The sequence below is a fragment of the Herpailurus yagouaroundi genome, unplaced genomic scaffold (assembly GCF_014898765.1).
Source record: "Herpailurus yagouaroundi ecotype Mexico unplaced genomic scaffold, PumYag 163, whole genome shotgun sequence".
NCBI classification, from domain to species: domain Eukaryota; kingdom Metazoa; phylum Chordata; class Mammalia; order Carnivora; family Felidae; genus Herpailurus; species Herpailurus yagouaroundi.
In genome coordinates, this window is record NW_024412404.1 from 25,613,858 (window position 1) to 25,628,921 (window position 15,064).

General features: G+C 38.8%; 1 protein-coding gene across 1 annotated transcript in view; it reads left to right on the top strand.

Annotated features, from left to right (window-relative positions):
* The window catches only part of BMPR1A (bone morphogenetic protein receptor type 1A), a 139,638-nt gene that overhangs the window by 99,732 nt on the left and 24,842 nt on the right, over positions 1-15,064 (top strand). The window contains exon 3 of the mRNA XM_040485636.1: positions 7,125-7,343. Coding sequence (XP_040341570.1) covers positions 7,277-7,343 — 67 coding nt within the window. The 5' untranslated portion in view covers positions 7,125-7,276. The remainder of the gene's footprint in view (positions 1-7,124; positions 7,344-15,064) is intronic.

Here is a 15,064-nt window from a genome sequence, read left to right on the forward strand (position 1 = left end):
TCTCCTGGCACAGAAGGAAAGTGAAAGGTTTTGAATAAAGAGGAGATGCTTAAGCAGGAATACAAAGGTTAAAAGTGTTAAATTTGCTTTGAATAAATAATTGAGCTTTGGGGAAAAGTTAAGTCTAGTTAGGAAGTAATTTCAGTGGCGATGATGAAATTAGTGACCTCAAGGTGTTGGAAGACATGGCAGTTAGAAATGTCTTTGTAAAGTGGAACTTCTCTATCCCGACTGTAGCTTGGAATTTAGTAAGACTTTCCAAAAGACCTTATTATGAATGTCTCACTCATCACAAATTCTCACAGCATAGCCTCCAAGGCAGGCTTTTTGGTGAGATTCCTGTGTATTACCACAGATACACTTACATAACTATTTATTTAAGCATGTTATTTTCTTAAGGGTTTATGTTTAGATTTGGGTGAGATTGTTTTTTACACTGATATAAAAATAACCGTGAATGGTGATACTACGGTTGCATGTGTATATATTAGCTTAGGGATTGATGGGGGTAGAGGTTAGAAATGGGGAAGGAATGGATGGGTTGCTCGTTAAGAGAAAAGACAATATTCTTATGCTAATCCAAGCTCTGGATAAGGAGCACAGCAGCCATGCAAACAATGGCTGTGGAGCCAGAAAGTCTGCAGTGAGTCTAGTCCTTCTCAGAAAGCTTGTCAGACCAGGCGCCTGGAGCTGCCTTAGGGGGAGGGACCCCTGGAAGGGGGAGTTTTCTCCTCACTACTTTATGGAATTGGCAGCTGGCCAGCTTGTTGAAAATTCCCAAACCTCACTACTAGAAAGTAAAAATTAAGGGTGGGGGGCTTAACGGGAAGAGGAAAGAATGACTTTAGTCTGTTTTTTCAGCTGACTTCAGCCTTTTCCTGTTTTGTTTTGTTTTGTTTTGTTTTTAATTCTGATTGAACTGTTGGTTCTTCCTGTTTGCAAAAGCTTTATAACGTTTTATTTAAAAAGAAATTATTTATATTTTATTGAATAATTTGCCTTAGTTTTATTTTCCTGAAGAAGAAATGGCACCAGTCTGTGTGTATAGCAAAGGAGAGTAAATGTATCTAGATGCCTATTTGGACTAAATATTTTAAAATAACTGTTAAACACCAGCATCATTTAAAAATTTTGATCATGTCACATTTCAAATATCTGGCATTTCCTTATATCCTTAGCTTGGCAAGATTAGGTATTTTAAATTTTAATGTAAAAATTCCAGCAAATTGTTCTAGGAGTTTAAAAAATATATTATTTTCAGATTTTCGAATTATAAAATACCCTGTTTCAAGAATGGTTGCAAACTATGGTTACTGTTTTGTTATATCGTGATTACAGAAACAGTTAATATGGTGGGACAAATAAAGGGAAGGTCATCAGTATTTATATTACGAATAACAGTAATTACAACAATAAAACAGACATTTGTTATTTATCAAATGGTTAATACTGAGACATGTTGCTAACTTGTTTGGGTTAGTAATATCATTCCCATTTTGTGGCTAAGGAAAAGAGCACGTGTTTAACAGTATATACAGTAGAACCAGGGACTGTTTTCTCCCCATGAAAATGAACCTTATTTGTTGAGATAATTTTAAAAACAAAGAACATACTTTTGATTACTCCTTTGAAAGAAAGATGGATGTTACTTACATTAACCAGTTCTTTGGGCATTGTAACTATCATACTTTCGTTGTTATGCTCTGATTTGACTATGCTTTCCAGACTTTTCTGTTTTTTGTTTGGCTGCACAATAACTTATAGTGATTAGGCTTTTTATTATTTCAGCAAATTTCTCATAATGATTGTGTTATATAGCAGTGAGTGTTTTCTGTTGCTGCTCAACAAATTACACCAAAACCTAGCAGCTTCAGACAACCATTTATCATCTCCTACATTTTCTGAGGGTCTGGAATCCACCAGGGGCTTAGCCGGCTGGGTCTAGTGTAGGGTCTCATGAATTGTACCTGTGAAGCTGCCAGGTCCACGTGCAAGATAGCTCACTCACATGCTGTCAGCAGGAGGCCTTGGCTCCTTGCTGTGGGGCCTTCTCTGTAAGGCTGCTTGAGTTGAGTGTCCTTATGACATGGCAGCTAGCTTCCCTCAAAGTGGGTGTTTCAAGAAAGAACAAGGAGGAATCTGAAATGCGTTTTATGATCCAGCCTCAGAAGTCATACCCTGTTGTTTCCATCTCATTTTATTTGTTAACAGTGACTCATTAAGACCAGTGGGAATTCTAGGCATGGAATTAGGCTCCACCTATTGAAGGTACTGTCAGAGCATTTGTAGACTTATTTTAGATCACCACAATGGTTTTTTGGTAGGGTTTTTTTTTTTTGTTTTTTTTTTTTTTACCTGTGAAAACATAACACTTGTGAATAGTAGTTTATATTCCAGCTGTGCTAATCTACACTATGTTAATATTGCACAGGATAGATCCTGGACCATGAACTTATTTTATCACTGAATGACAAATAAATGTATATGGTTTTAATGCTTTTATTTATTTATTTTTTATTTTAATGTATATTTATTTTTGAGACAGAGAGACACAGAGTATGAGCAGGGGAGGGGCAGAGAGAGAGAGGGAGACACAGAATCCAAAGCAGGCCCTAGGCTCTGAGCTGTCAGTACAGAGCCGGACACAGGGCTCAAACCTATGAATCTTGAGATCATGACCAGAGCCAAAGTCGGACACTGAACCGACTGAGCCACCCAGGTGCCCCTGTGGGGTTTTTTTTTTTTTTTTTTAATTATACGTTTATTTATTTTTGGGACAGAGAGAGACAGAGCATGAACGGGGGAGGGGCAGAGAGAGAGGGAGACACAGAATCGGAAACAGGCTCCAGACTCTGAGCCATCAGCCCAGAGCCCGACGCGGGGCTCGAACTCCCGGACCGCGAGATCGTGACCTGGCTGAAGTCGGACGCTTAACCGACTGCGCCACCCAGGTGCCCCCATGCCCCTGTGGTTTTAATGCATTTATTAATCCAGTTTTTAAACAAACATTGGTGTTCCGGGACCCTCTTCTCTTTTCATTCTTAGAAGGCCATCTCATACAGAGCCGTAGCTTCAAAATACCTCTGTGCTAGTGACGTAATAGATTTATATCTTCAATACCGAGTGTGTCCTTTAAGCTTCAGGACCAGGTGCCCATTAGACATTTCCCTTTGGGTAATCTCCAATGTCTAAAATTGAACCCTTGATCTCTTCCCCTCATTCCTTTCAAAATCCACTTGTCCTCATCTCAGTAATTGCTCATGCTGGAAGTGTAGAGATCTTCTTTGACTCCTCACTCTCCCTTACCCCCACATCTAATTCACTACTAAGCCCTACCAAGTCTGTTGGTGAAGTATCCACCCACTGTACCACCACCACCACCCAAATCTTAACCACCATTGTCTTTCTCCTGACTACTACACTGTCCTTACTGTTCTGTTAGCTTCTGCTTTGGTCCCCTCCAGTCCATTACATAGAAACCAGGTAATTGCCTTCCCATCCCACTTGGATTTAAAGCCCAAATCCTTCATCTGCCCTTGCCTGATCTGGTCCTTGGCTCTCTTGTTTCTTCAGACCCCTGTGCTACCAACTATCCCTTATTTTCACCATTTCAGAAATACCATTGTTCCATTGCTCCTTTCTGCCTCAAGATCTTTGTACAGGCTGTTCCTTATGCCTAGAATTCACCCCCATTTCTTTATCTGGCTAACTCTTTTATTCTCGAGATCTCACCTTGAATGTCACTTTTGAGCATGGCTTCCCTTAGTCTCTCCAGATGAGAATAAGTCCCTACCCCATTCCTCTCTAGGACCTGGCACTTTTCTTTCCTCACACTTACCACAAGTTATGATTACATATGCTTTGTACTGTCTTGTTCAGTGCCTGTCTTAATTGTCTTGTTTAATGACTATGAACTCCATGAAGGCTGGGTCCATTTTGCCCTCATCAGTATATTCTCAGTGTCTAATACAGAATCATGTATGTAATAGGTACTTAATAAATATTTAGGAAATAAGTTAATAGTCAGTGACAAGAACACCATTCCTGTGAGACTTCAGAGTTAGAAGGAACCCGATGAATCACTTACTTGGTGTAGTCTCCTTTCCAGCTTGTCTGTCCTTGACAGAGATGCATTCACACTTTGTTGCTTTGATATTCTGTGAGCAAAGACCACCCCCCCCACCCCCGCCTTCTTTGAGTTGTATCTCAAGTGTAGTTATTTCCCTATCCTTTGCATTCCTGTCATTCTTCTCTAAAGTGTTGAAGGGGCCTGATCAGGTGGAATAAAGTAAGGTGGTGACCCTCTTTGATTACAGCAGTGTGCTTCTAGCCCTGCTTGATAATATTCCCTTTATGTCTTAGCAGTTGTCATAAGTGCTGATGCATATTGAGCTGGTAGTCAGCTAAAACCCATTATTTTACTTTTAAAGATTAAGGCTTCCGATTGTTGGATTACAGCTGAGGCAATTGAAGCCATTTTACCTTTAGCCTTCCCTTGGCTGTTGGCTGTTCTCCATACAAGTTATTGCAGGGTTTTAGGCTATCAGAATTTCTTGAAGTTGGGAGTGGCATAGATCATACCTGTTACTTCCTGTGCCATGTATAAACCTGTATGAGGGGAGGAAACTTATTGACCACCTCTTCCATACCAGGCTTCATGATGTATAATTTACATTGTATAATGCACATAAAATATCCAGCAGGGCAGTCTAGGGTAGTAGGTAACACATGGACTCTGGAATCAGATCTCCTTGATTAGAATTGGAGCCCTGCCACTTACCAATTGTATGATCTTTGATAAATTTCTTAAACTCTGCTTGCCTCAGTTTCCTCAGCTGTGAAATTAAAATAATACTTGCACCTACCTGATAAGGTGGTTGTGATGATTTGATAAATTAATATTAATATATTCAAAGCATTTATAATGGTACTGGTACGTAATTAGAGGTGACTGTGTGTTAGCTATTACCTCATTTAGTTCTTAAAATAATTATGAGTTAATAATGTAATTTTAGTTTTACAGATAAAGTAACTCACCCAGAGAGGTTAGGTTACTTATTTTCGGCAGATCAGGATTCGAACTTGTGCCCACAGATAACAGTCACAGGTCTCATATTTATTTTCTATATTTGAAATCACACATAATTCCCTGCCTGTGAAAGGGACTGAGAGTGGCAGGTGCTTAGAGCCTCACCGGCTGCTTTGCAAGGTGCCTTGGTTGTCCCTGTAGTGAGGCTAGACCACATACTATCTTTAAATAAATTGATGAGGAAAAACAGTAGCACTGAAATATGGAACCAGTCATAGCAGTCAGTGTCCTGTCCAAGACTGTGAGCTCCTTGAAGCAGAGATGGTCATATTCGTATTTGTATTCTAGTACCTTGCACTTGTCATAAGCACTCAGAAAGTGCTGTTGGTGGGTGGGTAGGTGAGGGAGTGAGTGAATAAGTGAGTGAAAATATGGAGGCAGGAGAGCTAGTGCGAGAGGCAGAAGTGATGTCAGGGCTTTTGGCCTGGGTGACTGAAGAGATGGCGCCACCCTCTGTGATAACAAGTGGAGGAGGAGGAGGCGGGCCTAGAGGGTTGGAAGCAAAGTTAATACATTTGATTTAGACGCGTGGTGTGTAATCCTAGCAGAGACATTTAATAGGCAAATGGAAGTATGGAGAGAGATCATGGTTGGAGTTACACTGCAAACGTCTTTTGACTTTGAAACCTGAAACAAGCATCCCTAGAATCACAATTGTATAATTTCAAGAAGGGAGTTTTCCCAAGAAATGCAATTAAGTCACAGTGTAGATGTTGTTCTGTAATTATTTTACACTTTACACCCTACACTCTCAGCACTTCTGAAGATGGGAAGCAGTTTAATTTCATAGTAGAGAAGTGAGAAATGGCAGAGATTTTGGAAGTAAGCCATATGTAAAATACACAATATAATTGACACTCTGTAAACCTTACTTCCTCAATCCTGTCAGTGTCTTTGGAGAGCCAATTAAAGTGGAAAATTCTTAGGTTGATAAAATAGAAAGTTCAGGTTATTTGTGGTAGAAATCACGCCAGGAGTAATTGCATCATAAATAAAATATTTTTCATTCAGGAATAGTTTAGGCTGAAATCAGTAAAATCAAATTGCTGGAACCAATAGGATGGGAGGAAAAACAGAATTATATTCGTCTATAAACAAACTAGTGTGGCTTTTTTTGTTACCTATTTAACTATTTTATAATAACCAAACCTTAACTGGGGAGGTTATGTTTCACATCATCCATCCTAAAAACTCAATTTTATACTAGTGAAGTCAGATTTGCAATATTTTAGGAAAATAATTTTAAGATATATTTCTGTTTTAATGATGACACACACTGCATATTTTAATATGTATGATTATCTTGGTAGGCTTTTTTTCTATAGAATGAGTTATTATAAAGATTTGAGGTGTTTTTGTCACATCTACTAGGATTTGAAAGATTATGATGAATAGCTTCGTGTTTTAAAGTTTTTATTTTTATTTGAGAGAGAGAGAGAGAGAGAGGGAGGAGGAGGGAGAGGGAGAGGGAAGGAGCATGTGTGCACAAGCACTTGTGCACAAGCCCACAAGCTGGGTAAGGGCAGAGAGAGGGGGGACAGGATCTGAAGCGGGCTCTGCATGCACAGCAGAGAGCCCGATGTGTGGGGCTCAAACTCACGAACTGAACTGTGAGATCATGACTTAAGCCAAAGGCAGATGCTTAACCGACTAAGCCACCCAGGTGCCCCATTAGCTTCGTATTTTAAAGTTAAATTTTCCTGCTTTATTCTTAGTATATTTAGAAATGTTCTTGTTAGTACTAAAACAATTACTTTAGAGCAGCCAGAAAAGACTATTGGGATTATTTAGTGTATTTATTTTATCTGTGGTTAATCTAAGATCAGGAATGGTGGCAACCTATTACTGAATTATTTAAGTTTCTGAACTACAGTGCCTTTTTACTGTTGTTGTTATAAATAAAGATAGCTTTAATCTTTAAAAATGTATTTCATCATTTAAAGGTATGTTTGAGCATTTGTTTTTCTCTCTTAGTTTTGAAACTTTCCAGAATTCAGTTATATTCATTACCTTTTTTTAAATTTTTATCTTTCAGGAGTCAAGAGAAAGCAGTGGAAGTTGGAGTCATTGTCAAGTGATTGAGACCTTTTACAAGAAAATCTCTTTGAATAAGAGTAATTAAAATTAGCGACCTAACAAGACCAGTTATTAGAGGTCACAGTATACAGGAAACATTAAAACTGAACAATGACTCAGCTGTATATTTACATCAGATTATTGGGAGCCTATCTGTTCATCATTTCTTATGTTCAAGGTAAATCAGTGTTTTTTTAAGTAATCTTATATTTTTTAGTAATTTATTTCTATATTTGAAACACTCATTCTTGCAATTGATCTTTCAACTGATGTCCCTTTTTGAACAGTTAGGCTAATATGCCAGCATAGCTTTTAAATAAAGAGGCAAAGAGTGAGGCACAGAACAAATACATGCCAGGTAATTTTGAACTTGACTGTGATAGAAACATTTTCAAGTATTTGTAAAATCTTAGCTTCTCAGAACCTATTCTCTTATCCGTAACATAGGTATTATAATGTGCAATATTAAGTCTTGTGAGGATTAAATGAGATAAAGTATAAAATAAAGTATCTGACCTAGTAAGACTAAGACACAGTAGTAGAAACTGAAGACTTAATTTTTCAAATTCCTGTCCTCTTTAAAATACAATAAGGGATAAATGTAAATAATTAAAAAAATCATTTTGTCATTAAAAATCTTCAGAATGGTAAGTTGCACTTGCGTGTGCTAATACTAAAGTTTTTTCATAGAATACTCAAAGTTTTACTTACTAACAACATTGTAATTTTGTGTTCACTGCTTGTAACTCCCAAACAGGAAATTATTGTCATGACTCTGCAGGTCATATGGGCTATATTTGCACGTGGGCTTTTTCCTGTATGGTTTAATTAGGACATTATTCCATACTGAAGAGATAGTACTACTTTGCAAAAGGGTTTTAGAGTAAAGTTATTAGGCATCTTCATTTAAGTTTATGTCTTCACAGATCGTTTTTTCATAATGTTTCTTCATTCACAGCGACAAAGGTTAATATCTACCAACAAGAGATACTATTAAGAGCACAATTTTTTTTTTAACATTTTCGTTTTAAGGAGTGAACATAAAAATAAAATCTAGAGCTTCTCCATATTTTGTCATAGGTGTAATTAATATCTTTATTATTTTCTTGCTCAGAACACAGCCCACTTCCAAAAGCCACTTTTTTATGTGTGAAATACCAAATTATTTAATAAAACACCTTTATTTTAACAGCTCTTGTTGTATGTCTTGTTGATCAGCATTAACCAAAGTGTCATAGTTTTGAAGATGAGTTAAATAATAACATTTCCTACCTTACCCCCAGGTAATCAGTATTTGATGTTAAATTTTCTAAAAATCTATATAGATCACACAGGCAATATGATACAAAATTCTTTCCCTACCCTGATTCAAGTTGCTCTATAATAAACTTTCATTAGATGAAATAAATTGATATTTAGTTATCAGGCATAAATAAAAAAATCTCTAAGAATTATATCTCTGTGATGAAGAGCAAAATTTGTTACATTTCCTTTCAAAAAGATTAGTTTGATAGTTGGTTCCAATGATAAGATAAAGGGATGCCTGGGTGGCTCGGTCATTTAAGCATGGGACTCTTGATTTCAGCTCAGGTCTTCATCTCACGGTTTGTGAAATCAAGCCCTGTGTTGGGCTCTGTGCTGACAGTGCGGAGCCTGCTTGGGATTCTCTGTCTCCCTCTCACTATCCTTCTTTCTCTGTCTCAAAATGAATAAATAAACATTTAAAAAAATGTTCAATAAATTGCAGTATAAAAAAATGATAAGATAAAAATATTTAGTCTTGGGGCGCCTGGTGGTGCAGTTGGTTAAGTGTCGGACTTCAGCTCAGGTAGTGATCTCGTGGTTCATAAGTCCAAGCCCCGCATCGACAGCATGACAGCATCTCTGCTCCTCTCCGACTCACATTTTTTCTCTTTCTCTCTCAAAAATAAACATAAAAAAACTTTAGTCTTAAAAGAACTAAACCAACATAGAAGAAAATGTTATTTCTTAGAGGATTATTTCTAATGCTATTTCTAAGAAGGATTGCAGAGTGGTTATTAGTGGAAATTACTTTTGACTTGGGCATCAGTTGTGTTTTAGGAAAGTAAATTTCTCCATATGTTGGTTTTCTTGTTATAAAATAGAACCAGTAACACATATCCTAGATGTAAACAGGAATTTTTTGAACATTAAATGTTATGATTAAGATTAAAGTGCTTTACGTTGCGATTAAGTTACTCAAGTTGGAACAGAAGAATGAGTCACTTGATATTAACATCTAATAGCTATTCAGTCCTTGTTTTTGGCTTGGTCACACATTTTAGAAATGGATTTTAGCTTTAAGTAACTGATTACTCCACAAACAGTGACTTGAACAAATAATTTTTGATGTAGGTGGTAGGTATTTCCTGGTGTTCATTCAGTAGTTCAGTGGTGTCAAGTTTGACATCTATAATTTTCTTGGCTTCTCCTTAATGGTTATAAAATGGCTTCTGTACCTACACTGGAGGAAGGAAAAATGGGGAAAGGTTCAGCGCTGACCTCAACTGGACATTACTTCAGGAAAGCAAACTGTCCCCAGAAACTAACCTTCTGCTGGCAGATTTTATCTTGTTTTGTTGGATAAACTGAGACAGTTGCTAAGGCTACTAGAAAACTGAGAGACAGGACTGACTGTCATAGTCAGCTCAGATTCATCTCAGTCCATTGCCTCCCAAGACCAGAGTTTGGTCAGCTGAGAAGACAGGGAAAATAGATATCCTTTGGACAACTAAAAGAGTCTGGGACAGATTTTATCTCTTCTGTCATTTAAGATGTTTTCAGTCTTAGGTTACAAACAAAACAATTCAAAATAGCTTAAACAATAAGGAAAATGTTGTATCACAAAACGAGAAGTCTGAAGGTAGGGCAACTTTGGTAAGTTAATTCTGTGGCTCATCACATTCTTTCTCTATTTCAACGGTGTTGTACTCTGTACCACCTATTAATTTAGTCCTGGGTTAACTTACTTCATGGCCACAGGTGGCTACTGTGGAGCCAGAGGTCACAGGCAGATGTGGCAAATTTGGGTTGACAACATTAAGTAGAAGAGGAGTGGATGTCTCTCATGGCTCTTTTTTTGTTGTTGTTGAAGTTTACTTATTTATTTTGAGAGAGAGCAAGCGAGTGTGAGCAGGGAAGGAGCAAAAGAGAGAAAGAGAGAATCCCAAGCAGACTCCACACTGTCAGCGCACAGTACAGTGCGGGGCTTGATCTCATGAACCGTGAGATCATGACCTGAGCTGAAATCAAGAGTTGGACACTTAACCAGCTGAGCCACCCAGGCACCCTCCTCATGGCTCTTTTTAATTGGTAAAGAAATCTTTCCTCAGACACCTCTCCCCTTCCCTTCCCTTCCCCTCCCCAGCAGACTTCCTTCTAACCTTATTGGCCAGAATTAATTTATGCTTTTGTATAAACAGTGGCAAGGGGAAGGGAACTGAAATTGTTGGATTAGACAAAATAATTGTCTCTACTGAGGGTAGGTCTGTGCTTCTCTGAATCACAGGAGGAGGAGCAAATACTTAAAAAGGGGTGGGGTGTGTGTGGGTGTGTGTGTGTGTGTTGCCAGCAAGGTAGAGGGGAGAAAACAACTAATGGCATCTGTTGCAGGGTACCACATTTGTCTATCTAACATCATACATACCCTTCTTACATGCATATACTGAAAGTGCTGGTGTTGGTAGAAATACTCAATTCGTGCTCAGAGGGGTATATACATATAACCCAGAGGTTTATCCACATGTTGCACTCAGACACTCATATAGTATGTATGTAGTATATAGCCTTGTCCGTCAGATTCATATATGCCTCTTCACGGTCCAGCAGTGTGTGGCTAAGGGAGAAATTGTCGGTGCCCGACACACCCAGTATTTAGTGATGAAGAAGAAATAGGATGAGTGCTGTATAAACTCCCATTCAGAAGGGCGACTTGAAAGCAGCCTTCAGTTCTCATGCGCCGTAGCACATAGATTAAGGAGAACTGTTACTGATTACTTCATACATGCAATGCATTGATGTCCCATTGGTCTCTGCAGCCCTCCTGCCTTTTGCTTTCTAATTATTCCTATTCTAGACATTCTGCTTTAAGGACAGGGGAGGAGTTTCTGTGCTTTGTACAAAGGAAACCCATAGATTACTAGGAGAGTGAAAAAAATTATTTAGCCAGGAATAAAAACGCAGTAAAATCAGGGGCGCCTGGGTGGCTCATTTGGTTAACTGTCTGAATTCGACTAAGGTCATAATCTTGCCTTTCATGGGTTCAAGCCCTGCGTCGGGCTCTGTGCTAACAGCTCAAAGCCTGAAGCCTGCTTCAGATTCTGCGTCTGCCTCTCTCTCTGCCCCTCCCCTACTCATGCTCTGTCTCTTTCTCTCACAAAATGAATAAACATTTTAAAAAATGTAGTAAAATCATTGATGCCAAAAATTACCATTAATGACAAAGGAACATGGTGTAAATGTGCCTATAGGTAGTTACTTGTATCTTTTAGCTATTGGTCTCCATATTCGTATATATTTGTGTGTTTTTTTTTCTGAGCTGTTAAACTAGAGCGTGCAAACTTTAAATATTTTTTGCATGTGTTTGTTTTGAGATACATCCTAGAGCTTCAGCCCAGCCCAGACCCCATAATTTTATGCCATTGTAAATGCAGGACTTGAAAGAGATTGGCAAATTCTAGGAGTTGACGGAAGACCCGCGTGCCTGAGCATGGTGGAGGACAGGTGCTATAAGTTGATGTTGGAGAGGTACAGAGGTTCCAAATCCTGCTGGCAGTAGGCATGGTGAAGGAGGTTGGAGTTTATTCCGAGTGCATATGGAGCCATTAATTGGTTTTAAGCAGGGGAGTGAACAGGATCAGATTTATGTTTATAAGATAACTCTGGCTCCTGTATGGGAAAGAGATTGGAGGAGCCAAGAACAGAAATAGGGAGGTCAGTGTGGAGATTCCTATCTCAGAAGTAGCATGCCATGATGGGCCCAGGTAATAGCAGGTGAGCTGGAGAAAAATGGGAAAAACTTGAGATCTATTTTGGAGAGTGAGCCAAAAGACTTGGGGAGACAGGTTTGAAGAGAAAAGTCAAGAGTTCCATTTTGGACAAGCTAATTTTGAGATTACTTACAAGCAGCTCAAAGCTAGAGGGGTAAATCTAGGAACCATAAACAGATTTGCTTAAACTGTGGGAATGGCGCTGTCACCTAGGGAGGTGGTGCAGAGAAGCTGTTGCTACCTATTTTTCTTTGCATCTAGGCCTCTATTTTGGGAAAGTTTATAACTTTAAGATACAGCTTAGTTTTTCTTGCCTTTGACACCCAGGCTGAGTTTGTGTTACAGGCTCCTTCCTTTGTTTACCTTTGTATTGTATCCCTGTTCACACTGTGTTTATCTGCGTGCTTACCGCCCCTCCCCTTCACTGCCCTCCAAGTTTCTCAAGGACTCCATCAGTTTCCAGCATTCAGTAACTTGCCTGCACATAGCTGGCCTCTAGTTAGTGTTTTGTTAAATAAATATCTGAGGTAATATAAGTCCCAAATGCAAATTATTATAATTAGGATTTTTTATTTCCTAAATTCAGATAGTGTTTGGGAAGTTGTGTGTATTAACCATCATAGAACTTTGCATAGTCTAGGTATCCGTGATCTTTAAGTACAGTACAATCTTTGTAAATAAATAATATTTCCATTTGTACCTTATTTTATATTTAATTAAGCCCTTTACTGTCTATTCATTTCTTCTGTATATAACCTCTTGGTGTGAATTGGGAAGGAATTATTATTACTGTTTTTTAGAGCTAGAGAATGAGATTCAGAGAGTACCACCTGTGGACATATTTGGGAGTTGAACCCTTAACTTCTCACTGTTATTTCATTGTCATTTCTACAGCACTACCACTTTCTCTGTGTATCATTAGATTTTTGGAAAATTAATTGCATGTGGTATATTATTTGATGATTTTTCTCCTTAGTTAAACGGATGCTTCCTTGTGTTATTGTGATGGGTTTGAAAGCTGGTTAAGAGACTTCAGGTGTCCTCTAGTCCTGGAGTCTTATTCGCTAAATGAGGCCTGGAGAAGTGGTGGCTTCTCCGTGATCACCCAGTGAACTAAACTGTGGTACGACCACAGTAGGAGAATAGTAGACCACAGTCCAGGTCTCCTTGTTTTTAGCCTAGTGGATTTCTTCCTTTCCTGGCCACTACCCTCCCTTTTTTTATTTTTGCAGTTGACATTGCTAGCATAAATGAGGTCTTTAAGTTTTGTTATCAGTTTAAAGGATTAAATGAAGATTATTAAAATTCAAGGCATGGGGGGCGCCTGGGTGGCGCAGTCGGTTAAGCGGCCGACTTCAGCCAGGTCACGATCTCGCGGTCCGGGAGTTCGAGCCCCGCGTCAGGCTCTGGGCTGATGGCTCAGAGCCTGGAGCCTATTTCCGATTCTGTGTCTCCCTCTCTCTCTGCCCCTCCCCCGTTCATGCTCTGTCTCTCTCTGTCCCAAAAATAAATAAACGTTGAAAAAAATTAAAAAAAAATAAAAAATAAAATTCAAGGCATGGAGGGGCGCCTGGGTGGCTCATTCGGTAAGTGATTCTTGATTTCGTCTCAGGTCATAATCTCAAGACTTCGTTGGATCGAGCCCCACAATCCTGCTTGAGGTTCTCTTTCCCCTCCTCTCTCTGCCCCTTTCCCTGTCCACTCTCGCTCTCTCTCAAGATAAATAAGTAAACATTAAAAAAAAAATTCCGGGCATGGAATCGCTAAAACTTAATTAGCAGCACATTCTCTTCCTGTTATCAAATGTGTGCATATGTGTTACTTTTTCTCTTTTCATCTCACCAGTATGGCTACATTTTAAGTCAAGTCTACATTATGATTGAACGTTATAATGAAATGTTGCTTATACGCAGTTCTCTTAATATTTTATACCTGTTTGGCTCTACATTTCATTCCTTGGAGGTCAGTCCTCCAAGGAATAAGCTAGCCAATTTCAGCTGATTCAGAGGGAGGGAAGAATTACTCACACATTTTAAGAAGTTCTGTTCTGCTTTCAGCCTGAAAGATTCAGTACCAAATATGACAGTATCTGTCATTTGAGGCTACTTGACTCTAATGCAAAAACACAGCTCTGTTTTCATAAGCTAACTACTGCCCTACAGTAACCTTCAGTTTCTGGCAGCATAGTCTGGATTCGAACCAGTGACCTTCAGATAAAGGGCACCAGATAATATGATTAGTCCCCATGCTCTCGCAATACCCTTACTTAAGCAATTAAAGTCCAAAGCGAGATGCTTAGTAACTCCACTTCCGCATAGAGGCACAAATAGAGCACTTATTGTTTTTAAGCTAGTCCCAAGTTTTGAGACAAAGAGCTTAAGAACCATAATTTGTATATATATATTTTTAAGTTTATTTAGTTATTCTGAGAGAGAAAGCATGCCAGTAGGGGAGGCACAGAAAGGCACAGGGAGAATCCCAAGCAGACTCCTCTCTGCTAGTGCAGAGCCCAACACAGAGCTCAATCTCACAAACCCTGAGATCATGACCTGAGCTGAAATTGAGTCAGACGCTTAACCAACTGAGCCACCCAGGTGCCCCATAATTTGTGTATTTTTTAATAATTGTAAATAATCTCAGCCTTCCCTGAAGCCATTTCCCATTTTGTACCTTTCTTGTAGGTTATGACCATATTGTATGTCTGCCGCTCTTGTCTTCCACTGGTGCAAAACTTGTGACATAATCTTCTCCATATGTCCAACAATACCTGGGGCAGTACTCTGTGCATCATAGGTTATTAACAAATGTTAAATGTATGAATGAAATGTATTTTTTTAACGTTTATTTATTTTTGAAAGACAGAGACAGCGGGAGTGGGGGAGGGCAGAGA